Source organism: Centruroides vittatus, unplaced genomic scaffold (genome assembly GCF_030686945.1).
Source record: "Centruroides vittatus isolate TY-2023 unplaced genomic scaffold, ASM3068694v2 contig_941, whole genome shotgun sequence".
In the NCBI taxonomy this organism is placed as follows: Eukaryota; Metazoa; Arthropoda; class Arachnida; order Scorpiones; family Buthidae; genus Centruroides; species Centruroides vittatus.
This window is the reverse complement of record NW_027122625.1, coordinates 1,516,877-1,535,827: the sequence shown is the minus strand read 5'-3', so window position 1 is coordinate 1,535,827 and position 18,951 is coordinate 1,516,877. Positions and strand designations below refer to the sequence as shown.

General features: G+C 26.2%; 1 protein-coding gene across 1 annotated transcript in view; it reads right to left on the bottom strand.

The window, feature by feature from the left end:
* The window catches only part of LOC136985010 (synaptogenesis protein syg-2-like), a 30,134-nt gene extending 24,488 nt beyond the window's left edge, over positions 1-5,646 (bottom strand). Inside the window, 1 exon segment of the mRNA XM_067282177.1 lies at positions 5,402-5,646. Coding sequence (XP_067138278.1) covers positions 5,402-5,465 — 64 coding nt within the window. The 5' untranslated portion in view covers positions 5,466-5,646.
* Positions 5,647-18,951: the final 13,305 nt, after the last annotated feature.

Below are 18,951 nucleotides of genomic sequence, written 5' to 3'. Positions count from 1 at the left end.
ACAGTTACATTTTGATTTATGGTTTGGATTAATTTAATGTTTAGTTTTCTCGCCCTTACATAAAAATACATTCAGCACCAGATACTTGACCCTAGAACGTTCTATTTGTAAATCATCAAAGAAGTACTGATGCCAAGATAAATATAACTCAAAAAACAAAGGAAAAGAAAGGAAAAGAAAGGAAAAAATATAAAAAAACAGGATGCTACAATCATGAGTTTTATCAGGACAATAAGAAGATAAAGAAATTTACCCTCGTGTCAATGCCGAAACAGAATGCTTCCTGGTGAAATGTTAAATATGTATAGGTTTTGAATAAAAAGTGGCGGCATAAGAAGAAAATATATGTATAAAAATATTTGAGAAAAATCTACAAGAATTTTACGAGAGAGATTGTAACAATTTAAAATTTTCTCTCGTTTTAATATAATACTCCTGTAATAAAACTGTATATAATCATTAGGGATGACTTTCTAAAATTGAAGTGATAACTAGTTTCTAAAATAAAATTAGTTTCAAGCATTTTGAGTATGTCAAAGAGTACAAGGCTCAAGATAATTAATACAGTAAATTTAATTAATTATAATCATTTAACTGATACAAAATTAAATCAATAACAGGATTTTTATTTACTCAAATTTAATTAAATTTATATAGGAATTTTAATGTTTCATAATTAAATTGCTCACTGAAATTTAATAGAAGTGAAAATTAAATTTAAAGGTTTGAGGTGGTTAAAAAAAAAAAGAAAAAAAATTAAATTACTTATAGGAATTTTATATCTGTTTGTTGTATAAATTAAAAAAGTTTTGAAAATTAATTGTAAAGAAAAATATACATAATAATAATAAGATTTGTATTTTTTACAATAAAAACTTTTTAAATTTACAAATATTCTTAAAATTGAATGAAATATTCCTTATTTTATTTATTTTTTCTTTATGTAAGAAACTGGTGACAATATTTCAGAAATTCCTATTCTAACATAAAAAAAGGGGGAGGAATTTCTGTCATTATGATTGAGTTAAGGTAATAGATCAAAATATATTTTGGAAAGATTTTTTATTATATGTCTACTATTTTTTTTGGTAAATGGATTGATGGATTTGTTCCCAATATTTCCGTGTCATTTTAAATAACAGAATCTATTTTCTTAGTTTATTATTAAATTTATGATTTATATATATATAGCCTATATGAAAATATATATTCAACATTTTAACTCTTCTTCTTCTCCCTCAAAAAAAAAATATAAAAAAATCTTTTTTTTATAGTCACAAAAACATCATAAATTACTTTATAATACAAGTTATGTCAGGTAATAAAATTATTTTAAAATTTGTCTAAACCTATTTTTTATTATAATTTAATAAATAATATATATTTTCCTATTTATTTTATGCACTTATTTAAATAATTTGTTTACGGAGGTACTATTTTCTAAAATTACATTAGCGAACGCCAGCGTAGAGATGTATAAATGTATAAAATTTTAACTAGTTATAAACTATTCACAACGATAAAATGAATCAGTTATGGGCATTTAAAATTGGCCCAAAATTAATTAAGTTAATGTCATTTAATTAATTCAACATTAGGCATTAGTTCGAGCAAATTTAACTATGAATAATTTTGATTAGTTACTTTATTAATAAACAAATATAATATTAACGTTAACAAATTTCTAATTCATTATTTATCATCATTTGGTGAATAATATCGTGCTCTTTAATATTTTTATTTCCAAATTAATTATTTAATTATTATTATTATTATTAGCTAATATACATTTAAGGATTCTGATTTTATTTTGGAATATTAACTCTGAAAATATTATAAATATATTTAATACTTAATGAATTTATAATCAGTTTTTTTTTTAATTAAGCAAATAATTAAGTAAAAACTTTAATTATTTAAAGAGAAACTGATCAACAAAGTAAAAAAATATCAAATTTAATTAATTTTTTTCTTTATAAATTAGCATCAATTCATTCTTTATTTATTAACTTCTGTTATACAAAAAATTTTAAATCCTTAAAATTATTAATTAAAATGAAAAAATTATAAAATCAAAATTAATTTAGACATTTCCCTACTTTTAATATGATTATTTAACATGTAATATATAAAAAAAAATTGTAAATTAATTTTTAAATTTTCTTCTCATTTTTTTATATTTTAATTTAAATATTAAAAAGTTTCATATAAGAAAAAAGAGAGAGAGAGGAGAGAGAAATTCTGAAAATACCAAAAATATTTACTTTAAAAATAAAAGAATTTAAAATTTAGTGAACTAAAAATGAAAAATTGCAGCAAATTCAGTGGGCATGTTTTTTTTTTTTTTTTCCTCTTCTTTATTTATATTAACACAAAAATGTCTTACATAAACATTAAACTTTAAATATTCAGTTATCAGAAAGAAAAGGCTTGAAGGGACATTAACACCCAGTCCATCATTTTAAGATAATATATTCACAATATTAATAATAATTGAATGATATATCTAAAGCTTATGTATCTGATTTGTGGTTATATATATATAATCTGTCTAGTTGAACGCTTAATATATTCAGTATTCAATCCGGCCATATCATGTGTTAGATATTATAATAATAATAAGAAGAAGAAGAAGAAGAATTTGTTTTTTATATTGTAAACTATGATTCTTTTATTACTTTATGAGTGTTTTACTTTAATAATTTATTTTATATACTCAAAGTAATAAAAGTTGAAATGTGTATGAATAAAAAAAAAACCTTTGGAAAGGAAAGATATACCTCTTATAAAACCATAAATTTTATTTGTTTAATAAAGAAATAAAAACTTTTGTATTATTATTTATATTTCTGTTAATTATTTATAAGTTTCTTACACTTAAATAACATGTTTATTTTTTTACTTTATTATGATTATATTTTGGTAAAATTAATAATGTAAACAATGAATTCTTTCTGAATAAAATTTATAAGTTAATTATATAAAAATTTTTTATTTATAAACAAAATTTTTAATGTTTAATATTTACAATTTTTATGTTTTAAAAAAAATTATATTAAAATGACTAAATGTTAATTAAACTTTTAAAATTTCTGTAAAATATTATTTATTTATTTATTTTTTTAATTTTTAAGCTTCATTTAATAAATTATGATGTTTGCTCACATTTTATTTATAAAGTATATAATGTGAATTATTAATTAAAGTGTTTTTTAAGCTATAACTTTGCCGGTTTTATTAGCAAATAACTTCAAAACTATTTAAATATTTTGATAGGGAAAAAAATTAATGAAAATAAATTTTATTTACAAATTTAGAAGCAAAAACAAATATAATTAAATTTTTTTTTCTTTTACAATTTTAAAACTTTAAATTTAAAATAACATGTTATACTTATTTATATATTAATGTTTAAAGGATATTTTAAATTATAATTAATTTTAATACTTAAATATTTCTGTGCACATAAAAATTTAGGAAAAACTTTCCATATTTTTCATCAAAGTTTTATAGGAAACATTTAGCTTAAAGATTATATTTTGTAACTTACTCCAACAGCAAGTCTCTAATGAGCAATAGAAATTGAAAAATTCCAATCTGTTTCAATTATTCATTTGATTTCAGCAAGTAAGGAAGGAAAAAAAGAAAAAAATCTTTGAAAATCAGGCGATAAACTTTGACACTTAACTTAAAAATCGAAACTATAAAAACAAACACAGGGCATATTTTTCTAGAATGAAAACTGCGAACATCTGCAAGTATTACAAATAACAAATCCCAGTTTTACAAACCAATAACAACTAGAATAATAAACATTCATAAAGCACTATCTGTTTAATATGGATTTGTTTCCATGTGCTGCTGGTTCATTCCTCCTCCTCCTCTTCCTCCTCCATCCTTAAGTTTCCATATGTATAACAGTATTAATGATATTACTAACAATTCTAAGCTTTTGATATTTCCGAAATTTCCATATGTTATATATGAGTGATACATTACAGTTTATGCATATTCCTCGACCGTATATCACATCTGTAAACGTATTCAAACGTCCGGAAACACATAAATCTCTTAGAAAATTTATAATAGGTTCATTATAGAAGAGATTTCTTTGGAGATTTTGTAGGACCTGAAAGAAAGGTATAGTGGGGCCTAAAATATATGTATTTTTTTTCAAATTTTCTTAGAAATTTGAAAATGTGGAGGCCCGAAAAATTGACGTCTGAGCGTGCCCTGTGTATATACATTCATGCATATTTGAAATTTGAATTTACATAATTATTTTTATATATTTAAAAATATATTAATTTAACTGAAACTGGAAAAAAAGTAAAGACAGATGAAAAAATTGAGAAATTATTCATAATTTCCCAACTCGAAAATCGGATGTGGCACATCCTAATACTCTTCATCCATCCTTTTGATGATGCGAATCGTCACTCTTCAATTATTTTCTTGTGAGGGATATAAGTAAATGGTTCGGTAGGTAAAATTCCATATAAAATTTCGGTGACTTAACGTTTAAATTTTTTATTTGAAACGGAGAAGATTATTATTTTTATTTTATTTTTTATTTTTTATATCTTCTTCGGGATTTTTACAGAATAATTGCCTTTCGGAAACTTTGCTTTTTAATATAAGATATATACGTTACAGAATAGAAAATATTATATACATACATCCAATTCTTTTACTTAATATACAATAGTTTTTGAGAAATAGTTTTAGCTCTGGAAATCTAAAAGTAAACAAGAGCGAAAGTTCGTCTTTGTACTTTGGTATTTGAAAGAAATGTCTTCCACTGACGCTTTGGTCAATAAAAACTGCATGGATTCATTTCCATTGGGGTATAAAGAAATACTGTATATCTGATTTCTTGAAGCAACTAAATCTTTTTAGCTAGTAATCTTTTTCTAAAAGTAAATAAAGTATAGACCTATCTACAAAAAGAATTTTTTTCTCTTCTTCTTCTTCCTCCTCCTCCTTTTTTTCTTTTTTTTTTTAAATAGAAACACTTCAGTTAAATCGCTAAAACTTTAAAACTTACTCAGTATATTCTCACACGTTATTGTTATAAATATTTTCTAAGACAGTCCTTAAATGAATTTAGCAAGGCGACGTTATTAATTTTAACGTTGAATATCCGCATTTTCTTCTTCTTTTTTTCTTAATCTCATTCCGGAATTTAGTATCTTATAAATCATTAATTAATGAAGAATTAATACGTAGTGGAGATAAAAGAAAAAAAAAGAATACGTACGATATCGGTATATTAATGGCTAAACATCTGGCAGATTTAACATACTTAATAAATGTCGTTCGCTTTATATGATCTAATTCGTTAATTAATTATCTTCCTGATAAAAATTAATCTATTTAAATACTAAATCAGTATACTAACCTGCTTTAGATGACGCGTAACATAAAACATTGAACCCTACGAACAGAGCTAAGATGCCAAGCATTTGTAATGTCGCAGTGAACACGTTATAAGCTACACTGAACCTCGTCTCTTGCAATTCTGCCAAGTTTTTTAACTGGTTTCGAAGTTTATACACTTCGTCTACTCGACTCACAGGTGGCGTGTATGTACCACGAGTCTTCCCAATTAACTTTAATTAACTTTAAGACCTTTTATAATTAATTAACTCTAATAAAATGGCTTTCAAATTTCGTATCGTATTACCCGTAGCTGGGAAATGGACGAAATTGCGCAATTTATTTATAAATAAAAATTTAATAAATGTTTATATTAATTTGCGATAACGATTTCTTTTCGAATTTAAACAGAATTTTACGGTATTTTTTGGATCCGAATTCTTTCTCCGCTGCTATATTTTATTATAATTATGTTTTCATTAAGTAAGGAGGGAGAAAGAGAGATAAAATTCTCTAGAATTATATTTCATTACCACAAATTTTGATTTAAACGTGACCTTTTCCAGCGTTAATTTATTCACTGTCATGAAATATTGATAATTAAATCAAGTTATTCACCAGTACGAAATCAATGAGATGACTAAATCAAAAGAATCATTCTGTATTTTGCCATTCGTAACTGAAGTGTGATTTGATCTGCAAAATCTTCTCTTTGATCAATTTTTTTGACATAACAAAAAGGGAAAAACTCCAATCATGCCTTTCCTCTTTATTTCTTTACCCTTATTTTGGAATCTATCGAGAAAAAACGGGGAAAAGAATTCATCTTTTCTTTGGTACAGTATATCGACTATTATCGTTATGAGAAAAATGCCGAAAAGACAAACAGAAGAGACATTTTTAATTGATCTCTCATACAAAGATGAGAGATCAATTGTGGATTTGCGGCGCCCGGGGCCACTTATATATATATATAGGGCTTATAATTACGCGTGTCTTAACGGCATGCACTGATGAATAAAATGGCGATTTTTTAGAACATTTTCAATAATAAATTGACTTTTTTTGTTGATTTTTTACAAGAGTTCATAATGGCCTTTCACATATACCTCTTCCATCCTCCTTCGTTACGTCACTGTTCTCACAGTTACATCATATATCAGCATACTTGTTAACATAATTTAATATGCCGGCGTATAAATTGCATATTTATCTCGCACCAGTGAGGGAGAAGCTTTTCGAGTATCTTCTAGAATTCACAATAATTGTTACAGTTAAATATTATGTTTTGTGCTTCTTTCAATTTTACACCTTGTGATTGAGAGAGATAATTAAACAATAAAAAGATACCTCTTTATCCTTACTTTAAATCCCTCCCCCACAGAAAAAAAGAAGTTTAATTATAATCTCTACTGATATATTTATATAAAATATCTGTATAATAAACATGACATTCTAATCTGGTCCATTCCTCTTCCACATTTTAAACACGAGATAATCACCCAACGGATCAGAAGTGACTCATTCTAACTATCAATCATTATTTTTCCGTTCTCTCCATTGGTGGTCCTAATATGTGAGTCGGATCTGCATCCTCCTGAGAAAATAACGGGCCAAAACTGCGGAAAAAAATGTCCTGCAAGAAAAGAAAACTAGAAAAAACTGTTCTGTAAGGAAGAAAACTAGTAGAAAAAACTGTCCTGCAAGGAAACAAACTGTTTTGCACGGAAGAAAACTATAAAAAAACCCTGTCCAGCGAGGAAACAAACTAGAAAATATCCTTTTTTTTCAAACGTTTCTATTTAATGAAGAGAAGAAAAATTAACCTAAGCCAAGTAAACAAACACGGAAGATTGATATCATTAGCACATCCCTTTCCTAATCATTCGTTACTTTAAATTACGTGCTAAATAATTACGGTTATACGGTTAAAAAATTTAATATTATACAGTACAGTAATTCGGTAAGATGTTCAATATTTGAATTACAGTAAAAAATATATATATATATATATATATCGAGACTACTAACAAGTGGCCATCTTTCCCCGCAGGCATCTTCTCTGAACTTCGTCCACTGTTTATAATGAATTTTAATATATTAATATATTAACTTAAACTTTTATTTTTATTTAAAAATTAAAGAAAAAAACGTATATTTGTTTAAAAATTAATAACAAGTAGACCCGATAAAATTTAGTTCGTTTAAAGATGATTGATGAAAGTTGTCTGGCAGATCGCGTAATTTGAAGAAAGAAGCGATTTCTGAACATAAATAAACATAATTAGGTTGTGCAATCCCTTTTAATCTTTCAAGAAGAAAGGAAAAAAGAGTTTACAAGCTTATTATATAAAATATAAGTTTAAATATGATTTATCATTTTGCGTCTTTTCTATGTACAGTACAATACGCCGCGCCTTGAAGTGTAATCAAAACTTTTCTGCAACTTTTAGATAATTATCGTCATAAGTAACAATTAAAATAGCTTCTAACGTTTATTTCTTTCCGGTTATAATGTTTCTAACTTCTTCTATCGCCATTTAATTTACTCTCACAGCTCGAGTAAGATCGATTCCATTGAAACCTTTCGGAGTAGATTACTGACAATCGCACCATGAATTTTTACTACTTATCTATTTTCAACATGTTTCAAACTAAATATTTTAATTAAAATTAATATATGTTAATCATTATTTCATTCGTACATTTTAATTAATGGTATTTTTAATTCGTTCTTTTGAGATTTTTCTCCCTTCCGATACATTAACTCTACCATCGACATCGGCGACTTTTTGAAATTAATTAAGAATATTCATTAGCCAATAAGATTCTTTGGTTTCAAAATTAAAATTCTGTTATTTATTTATTTATTTATTTTAAATAAATCAATATTGTTAATTTTAAAATATTATAATAAATATTTTCCGTTATTTAAATTTAAATTCCGTTTTCGAATTTTAAAACTTTTATCGTCTGCTTTACCCGCATGGCGTTAAATTCGAAATCGATTGGTTATTTTAAATTTGAATTCGACCAATAAGATCAGTTAATTTTAAAAATATGAATACGCGTTTATTAAAAGTCTGTATGTAACATTATAAAAAAATAAATAGATAAAAATAAAATAAAGTTTAATTTTGTTAAAAGCGCAGTTTGTTTTTCCCCTTATTTTTTAATTCTCTTGTAAATAAAAACGAGTAGAAATATCTTTATACATTTTTTTTTTTTTACTATTTTTTGTTTACTAATTTAATGTACATTTAAGAGTGCAGTTAAATAAATTGTAAGTGGTGCCGTGCATTTACAATATTAATTTTTACAAGTGATTATGTAAAAAAAATAAATATTAAAAAAAATGTATATATATATATATAAAAAGAAACCCGAAATTAATGACTATAGTAGTGCGTTAGAATTGCAATCTGGTCAGCCAGGCGTCAAAGACTAACGATTGCAATCAATGAAACCGTCTTGGGATTAAGTAAAACAAAGTTGATGGTCAAATTAAGAACGGGAAAACACAAATCTTTATTTTTTAATCTGATTTTTAAAGTAATAACTTCTTTTTAAAAGATTTCTAATAAGATAAACAGTGATACAATTTTAGAAACTATTCAAACACTAACGATAAAGCTTAATAAAAAAAATAATAATAATAATAATAATTGGCGGTTATTAATTAAAATCAAAATTTAAATTTAACACCGCTATTTAGATACATTACACTCTTGCTAATCCGGCATTCTGGCATGTATGCCAGATAAGCGAGAGGCCTAGAGGCAATGAATGGTGGCCTGTCTTCCTTCTGTTCCGTATTATTATTATTATTATTATTATTTGGAGCTGTACTGTTTTGTTATTGTAAACTTATGTAATTGTACGCTTAATTTTTTTATTAAATTTAAATTACAAGTTTATTGTTTGTATTTAAAAAACACACACACACTCAACGAGAGACAAAGCGAGATAATTGAAGACCGAATTATTAACGGCCGGATTAGCAAGAGTGTCGTATATCTAAACCCGTCTTTTAGAAAAACTAGGGGAAAAAATCGAAAATATTCGTACTCGATTTGCTTCTTTTTTACTTTTTCCACCCTGTTTTTTTATATCTTTATATCTTCTACAATTTCTATCAATCACAAGATCTGAAAATCGGTACTGCACAGTCTTTCAGCTGCAAACTAGTTTCATGAAAGCAATGAGGGTCATTTGATAGAAATCAAGTTTCGTGAAAATTATTTTAATGAAGACATCTTATAAATGAATTAAGAAATTATCTTAAGACGTCTTGTTAGTTTTTTTTTCTTGTCCGGAAATTCCGTTATCTTTTCCATCTCCCATACGGAGTAGAAAATCGTCTATGATTATGGTGTTTGACAGTAATTCTAAAAATGCCAGGAAAATCATCTTAAATACGTTATTTTCCCTAGCTTAATCGTTAGATTGCTACTCTCAATTATCTTTTTGAAGATTATTTGTTCGGTACGATAAAGATTTAACCTGCAAATCTGTAATTAAATGAAAATAATAATAATAATTGACGGTAAATATGATGGAAAGTGGCAAATTATTCTGTATTTTAAATACATAAATGAAAATAATAAAAATATATAAAGCTTAAAATACATGTGTTAAATGATTTTATAAATTTATAAACGTGCAAAGAAGAGTTAATGTAATTTATATTAAAATCAGTGCTATATATCAGCTTGTAGAATATTCAAATAATTTTAATATATTTATATAGGCCTATATATTTAAAAAAAAAAAAAAAAAAACACTTTTATTGGTCGTGACGTATGTGGTAAAGAACCCCTCATCCTCACAATGGGAGTAAAGAATGGCGGGGTGACACCTCGGTATACGTATCTACAATGCATTAACACTCATACATAATTAAATTCTGCATTTGGTTGTGTTTATCGGACTGGGGAGGATGTGGGTGGGGTCACCCCAAGACATCATTAAAATGCATTGTCATCGGACTTAGATACATCTTCAAAGTTTCAGTCTTCTATCTTAGTTAGAAGTGGATTAAATTTGAGTTGCAAGATTTGAGGACACGATACAACAAGTTAAAAGCGTTTAAATAAGTAAATAAAAAAAAGCGCTTGTTTTAAATCCGTTTAAAAATTTAATAAATGACTGGAGTTAATGTTTAGCTTTTTAAAGTACTTCGCGTGAAATTACAAAACAGTTTATCCAAAAAGCATTTAGATGGAATCATGGCATCTCTCACCTGTCCGATAAATGCGCTAACTATAGTGTTCTGAAAATAGTGACCCAGATGTACTTGTAAACATCTCAGCCCCCCACTCTCACACACACACAGTCAACAGATAATTGCTTCCTAAATACAGGGTATTCAATCTCAATCTTAAACTTTCTACTCAGCCAAAGACCACTTTAAAATTTGCAAGTTTTTATAAGAAAAGAAGAAAATGTGAATAGAAGAGAAGGTAAAGGCAAACTTAACCGACATTATATATTTTTCAAGATGTTGTGTGATACGTAGAAATGAAGATAATTTATTGTATAAGTATTAAATCTTTTATACACGCGGTCTTTTTATGTTGGCATTTTTTTATACAATAAATATTTTCGTCTTGAAATTACTATTTAAGAAAGTTTTGATGTCATTAACGGCTACAGAAAAACAATAGCGAGGGTCGGCGGTCCAAAAACAGAATAAAATTCATTATCTGTATGATAAATCTGGACAGGTGTTGAAAATGGTTTACAGTTCCAAGTAAGTATATAGTAGCAATACTTCATACAAATGTACTGTACATGAAGAATATTAACTGGTAATAATTTTATAATGTTTATTATAATATTACATAATTTAAATTTCTCTTATACAACTTATGATCGTGAATCCGAATGACATTCTAGTGATTATATTAAAATATTATTATTATTAATACAATACCTTTTATATTAAATACATAAAAGTTGTTGTATTAATAATTGCAAAATATAATTTATAAATAATATAACTTAATCGCCATTAAAATTTTAAAATTTCGTATCGTAATTATCAATAATTTTATTAGTGTATAATTCATAATTGCGAAAGTTATGCCATCTGTGGTCGGATTTTATAACTGATATTTAAACAGAAATCATTCATAAGGGAATATAAATAATTAAAAGGAATTTTTTTTTGTTTAGTTTTAAAACATAAATTATTTATCGAAATTCCATTACGAGCGATAATAAAAACATTTCAACAAGTTTAATTAGCCATTTTAATAATTGAACGGAATAAATGGATTACTCGAAGTGCCAAGTTTAAACCAATTATTTGTCAACTTCAAAAGATTGTTTATTTCTTGACTTTCAATACTATGCAATTACAAATGTTATTTAGATTTTACGTCGTTGAAACTCAATACAAAGTCTGCTGGGGATACATTAAAAGGGTAAGGACTTACAATGAATCCTATTTTATAACTCTCTTAACTGAATGACTAAATATTTAAAGATGATTCGGGACATTTTACACGTCGATTCGATTGGTTGGAATGGCGCACGTGTTTTTACGTCATTCTTTACAATATTTTTATTGTAAAATTGGCGTAATGACGTCATAATAACGTAAAAAAGTTCACTGTCTCAACCAATAGGACAAGACTTTACGTCTGTAAACTTTACCGAAACATTTAAAAATCGGTTCGATTGGTTGGGATGGCGCAAATTATTACGTAAATTTGACGTCATTCTTTCAAGGCCTAATGACGTGATATTGACGTAAAAATGTGCACTGTTTCAACCAATAGAACGGTTGCTACATCTCTACCGAGACATTTAAAAAAAAGAACGCAAGATCTCGTGGTTTAATTACACAAGGGGAGAATTATGAGACGATACAAGTCGAGGGCATTGGGTGACATTCTATCTGCACTTTCTGTCGTGATCAGTTATTGACTTTCTATCACGGAAACATTTCTGATAACGGATCTCTTGTTCGGTATTATTGAGGCTAATTTTGTTTCTGATGACAACTTGGGTCGATAAAGTGGATCCTGTTATTGTATTTCTTGTTTTGAAGATGCTGTTAATCTTATTTGGCAAACTGCATAGTAATTATATCATTTATCATGTTTAAAATGGAAACAAACAGCTAAAAATAAAAAAAACAGAATTTATTTATTTTTTTTTCACAAAATATAACATCTACATAATACATATAATATCAAAAATAAAATTTCCTACTTATACAAATATTAAAATTCTTTACTTTTGTTAACTTTTAAACACCAGTTATCAGGATTTGTAGTTCTCAGAATTTAAACATCATTTCTCAGGAATCAAATGTAGTAAGAGCTCTTTTTTAATCCCTTTGGGAGAGAGCTTTAATGCTTGCTTTATTATAGAAATGGATGGAAAATGTGACAATCCCTTCCATATGCTGACAGAAGTCAAAATTATTACACAATAAAATTTAACATATATATACACAACATATGCAACCAGATCTATACTCGCTCACTCAATACACGAGAAAAAACAGCTTACTGCCCTGACAATGATAAATGCAACATAAGTCTAATGTTCCAACATCAAATCAATGGCAAAAGTTAGTTACAATAAAGAAAATTATGAATTATATATTCACACCTTTTGTTGAGTATTACATAAAAGAGGTTTATTATCATAAACAAAATAATAATAATAATAATAATATCAACCTTAAAATTATTCAATTACTATTATACTAATAAATATAGAAAGTGTCAATGTATCATACTAAATGCGATTTTCATAATTTTTTATAGAAACTTATGGAATTTATAATATCAGCTTTCATATTTTTGATGATAAAGGCAATTTTCAAAACATTTCAGTTAAAATATGATTTTTTGATTATAGCAGTACAATGTTTTTACATGAAAAATTCATAAACTTCCAATTTTATTTTATTCTTATTAAATCGCAACTTTTTTTAAATGTATTCTTTTAATAATAAATTAGCCATTTTTTTAGAAAAAGCATTTAAAAATATCTCATTCGACCATACTGTGCAGATTTATAAATAAAAAAGATATTTAAACATAATCAAATACTTATTAAAGTAATTAATTAATTTTTAAACATTTATAAACATACAGTAGAGCATCGATTATCCGACTCAATTGGGGACTGGGGTTGGTCGGATAACTGAAAGGTCGGATAACTGAAAAGTCGGATAACCGAAAAGTATGAAAAAATACATTATTAGTATAGTGTATTAGGCCTGGTTTAAATAATAGCCTTCCTTTCATGGTCGAGCCAGTGCTGCCAGCTAAAATATGCAAAAATTTAACATAAATAATATTAAAGTGTCCAAGACATAACCAAATATTGTAGCGCTACATCACTAGCGGACATTTGAATTTGCCGACTAGAACGCGGTCGGTTAACCGATAAGTCGGTTAATCGGGGGTCGGATAATCGAGGCTCTACTGTGATTCTATACATTAAAATATAAAAAAAATTAGTTCTTAATCACATGATCTATTTTTTTAAAAATTTAAGTTTTATGCTTAAAAATTTCTAAGGCTGTATAAATATGCTAATTGGAGTAATAATAAATTTTTGAAACTTTAATTATTTAAAGTAATAAATAAGCAGAGAAATAAATTTAAAATTTATTTATTTACTTAACAAAGTAACAGTAAATTTGATTTTTAATAGTTTAAAATTATGAGAGCGGAGACAGGGTTTTTGAGGAATCCGGGAAAATAATATTTATAGAAAAAAGTTATGTTTACAACGATAAAATAAATGTTTAATTTCTAGATTGAAATTGCTTTTAAAATGATTATTTTTGTAATATTAAAAATAATTTATAATAATAAAAAAGAAAAGATGAAAGATTAATAAAATATTAGCTAAAGAAAATAATAAATTAAAGAAAAAAAATCTTAGATAAGTCAGAAAAGCTTTATTTCAAAGTAATAATAAAAATGCTGATACTAAAACAATGATTGAAAATTTATAAAGAAATTGAAAAGTATGAACACATCTTGATTTTAAAAATTTAATTTTTATTTAACTTGAAAGAGTTCAAAAAGGAAAACTAGTAAATACAATAGAACTAAACTATATATATATATATATATATATATATATATAATGCATTAAATAATATATAATGAAGAAGAAAGTTACAATTAACAATAAATGGAAAAATGATAAATTGATGTTTAATATACAGTATATTAGGAACACAAAAACATAGTTGAACATATATTAGTTTAATAATTCATTAATGATTGTATATTACTTTTCAATAGTAATATTTTACTAATGGAAGTTTACTCTAAAAGAAACATTAATGGATCTAGAAGTAATCAAAAATTTTAAAATATTTGAATAATAATTACCTTCTGTTAAAACATGCACGATGACTGTATCGAGGATGGTCCGATAAACCATATTTGTTGTCATGAATGTTTTTAAAAGCATTTTGAAGTTGAAACAAATAATTTTTTTTGTATCAGTGGGGAAGGTTTAAAGCTCCTGCAACCTTCCCTTTATATCTGTTACTGAAAATAAGGTATAATTTTTGACTGAACATTTTTATTATTAAAAAAAATTAGTGGAATATATTGATAATAGAAATAATATAATACAGTAATTATTTCTAACTAAACAATGTAATACAGTAATTTATATCTAGCAAAACTTGTGAGTATGTTCTTTTTTAAGGCAACCGGAAAACATTTATTCCTCGGAAACGTTTTCGGCTTTCCTTAAGCCATCTTCAGCTACTGGAATTGGAGCAGGACAGGAATTGAAAGAACATTGTAGGAATTTAAAGATTTTTCTACATTTTTCCAAAAAAATAAAAGTTTTGAGGAGAGTTAATGTATACTATACAAGCACAAAACTAGTGTAATTGGAAATTTTTAATTTCTACGCTTGATTACTAGCATTTAAATTTAATATAGGTACAGTCAAACCTGTTTTTGTGCGGTCTTTTTCTGTGCGATTTTTATTTGTGCGATTTGTTTTGTGCGATTTTTTTTTGTGGGGTATATGAAAATTTCAATCAAATTGGAACATAATTGACTCCTGTAAAATTTTTAAAAACTCTATTGGTTGTTTTCTATGACATCAGCAGGTTTTTTCATTTTTTATTCAGAAAATTTTTTTCTCATACGTTTATTTCGGTCCCCTCTTATTTTAATAGCATAAAAACCATAAATATTATGTTATATTTGAATAGATGCGGTAAGTTAGCTCCCCTCCAGCTTTAGACTGCGGGTGTGAAATTTCACGCCTTGTTAAATGAAATAACACTTCCTGCAGCTATATTTATCAAATAAAATCATTATTTAACGATTATTTTTAACTTTTTAATGTTAGATTCGTATTTAAGTGGAAATAATTAATTAATATAAAAATTAAAATTTTTAGAGGATTTTTCCCCATTAGGTGTTGCAGAAAAAAGGCCCAAGGAGTTAAAAAAGCAATTCCTAGTTATTTCGTACGGTTTCGAGTTATTTTCTACGTGAGACTTTTTTTATGCGGTCCCTATTCACCGCATAAAAAAAATATTTTTTAATTGTGTTGCGAAAACTATTTTTTATAGCCACTCGTGAAGTTTCGCGCGATTTTTTTAATGCATTTTCTTTTATGCAGTCCCTATCCCTCGCACAAAAACAGGTTTGACTGTATTTAGTTTTTGTTTTAATGTTAAACATATACAATATTTTGAATAAGATATGATGCAGTAATTGTCAATTTTTATTTAAATGTTTAACTATTCTAAATAAGTTCAAAAATATGTTCCATTTTGTAATATGTAACTGCTCTAATTTTAGTAGATGGCTTTAAGATGAGAACATTTCTCAAGAGTAAATTTGGTTGCCTTAAAAAAGCAATACAATTATAAGTTTTGGTATGTTTATGATACTCAGTTTAATGGAATTTGAAAATTATTTTACATTAAGATTCTTTAATACACAGACTGAACAAGATGATTTTCTGCTCATATATTTCATTGAAGGAAATGATAAAAATCTACCAAAGAGGTCACATCCCAAAAAAGACTTTTATGTAAAACTGGCCTCAATTTAAGGGTTACTAACATGAAAAAACCAGAAAACGCCACGTGGCCAGTCCATCAGCCATGCACAAACCCATGACCGACTACTGGGGTTCAGTGGTGTTATCCACTCTGTTACTGGAGGGTATTTATTGGGTTGCAATTTGAAAAACTGCAGACCTATAAATTCCAACTGTTGTCCATCAGCCTCTGTCCTTCCTTAGAATAAAGTTAGATAGATAAAAGTTGAGACCAGACAGGGAAATCATAAGAGAAAGAAGACCAGATTAACTATATATATGAACTTCTGATTTGTACTGCAAATCAAGTTATTTCAATTAAAAAATTTTCTCCTCAATGGAGTTAGATGCATAGCTGGCATGACTATTACTAATAGGAAAGTATGATGTACAGGGGCAAAACACTACTCTATGCAGGCAAGTGTTGTGGGCTATCTGTTGTAGTAACGGCATAATGGCGCATCTATTTTGCACTACATCATTGCCATAGTAATTAAGTGAATGTAATATATATTTTTTAAAATTATATCCTTTTTGTAAAAATTATATTTAGTCAATTATTTTGTAAAATTTTTCCAATAGATGGTGCTATGTGTAAAGCCAAAAATCAAATGTAGACAGAAATTAATCGACATATAAAAATCCAATCAATAATTTGTAGTGGGCTGTACCACGTTATCTAAGTTGAAAGTATTTAAAAATATAACTGTGAGTTTCGTAGCAATTGGTCAAACAGCCTAGGCATGCATAGCAAACAAACAAACATCCTCATTTATATATACAGTATATAATTTCTTTTCTATAAAACAATAAACTCTTTAAATGCAGCATATGTTGGTGCTTTTATTTCAAATTTTCCGTTTTTTTGAAAAGTCCTTATAAAGAAAGGAATGATGTTAAAATGTGAATAAGAAAGATAACATACTGTAAAGTAACTTTCTATTTCAATGTCTTAAGATTAAAAATCCAGCAATGGGTTGCATAACTTTCCTGGCAAAAACATTTAAAACTGTGTGTGGCACCATCTGCTTTAATATTTTATTAAAAGTTTTCTATACTATATTATTAATTATTATAAAATGGTAAAGAGCTTAATTTTGAGAGTAGAGATAAGCTTTATAAAAAAATTGTAAATGCTAATAACAAGTAAAATCTTTAAGTTCAACCCTACTCGAGATATGACAAGTGACCCTCCTCTACCTTTCCAACTGCTGGACCTTTAACCACCAAAATTTAATAGCAACAATTCCCCTAATAAACAAATCTTCATGCAAAATTTCAGAAATTTTTGACAATAAGCACAGGTGTTATTAAGCATCAAAGTGGGTGAACAAAACTATATCCCCAAACACACACACACATTTTTTTGCATATCTTGATGTTTCAAGGTTCCCTAAATCCAAAAATGTAAAAATCTTGGAGAAGTTATTTTGTGTCCGATCACAATACTTTCTCTCTGTTATATGTAAAAGAGGGAAAAGTAAAAATTAGCAAAAAATTAGTTGAACTTTTTTGTTTTTAATCCAAACTTTTCATTTTATTCTATTTAAATTTTTCAAATTGTTATTCATTTTCTAAACTATGCCTTTTTTTTATTTATTATTAATTCATATTTATTATATATCACTTTTTTCAGGTCTTACTTTTATATTTTATTAGAATAATCCAAAAAAAAAAAAAAAAAAGACTAATTAGAATTTTGTTTTTATAATTTGTAATTTTATTTAATTGTTATGTAAATTTAAAAGCAATGAATATAACTGAAAATATGCAAAGAAATGTGAAGAATGTTTACGGTAATAGGCAGCAGAATAGTTTAGTTTCAGTCATCTGGCATTATTGATGGTGCAATGCGTGATGAATTCTGAAAGATGCCATTGTTTATTGTATTATTTCATTTCTTTTTTTTCGAGAATTTACTTTATTGTAAATATAAAGAAAAACTTTTTAAAAATAAGATACAAGAATATAATATAATTTGTGTGATGTTCTGTATAATAAACTATAAAAATAATTCAAATAAGAAGATACATTTAAATAATTATTCAACACAACTAATATGTAAATGGAAAAAGAATTTTTTCAAAAACTAAGTTATGAAAAAACCATAAAAATATCTTCAAATATTAAATTAATTTCTTATGTTAAAAAGATATTTTTGAAAATTTATTGTAATTTATTTTTTAGGAACTACTCTAATTGCTGAAAATAATTTAGTAAAATTTGTAACTCATTATATTTCTTATGTGATGATAAACAATCCTTTGAAGAAATCTGAGTTTAAATATTTAGAAAATACTTGTGGAATTTTTTAGGATCTGTCTTAAGATAACTTCTTAAATATTCTTAGAATAATTTAAAAACAATATCCTTTTAAAGACTACTATAAAAAATCTGTTTGAAGAACTAATGCTTTTGGATATTGATAGAGGACTCGTATATGAATATCTTTTTAGTTTACATAGTTCATATTTTAAAAGATTTGAAGATATTAAGTAATTTGAATGTTTA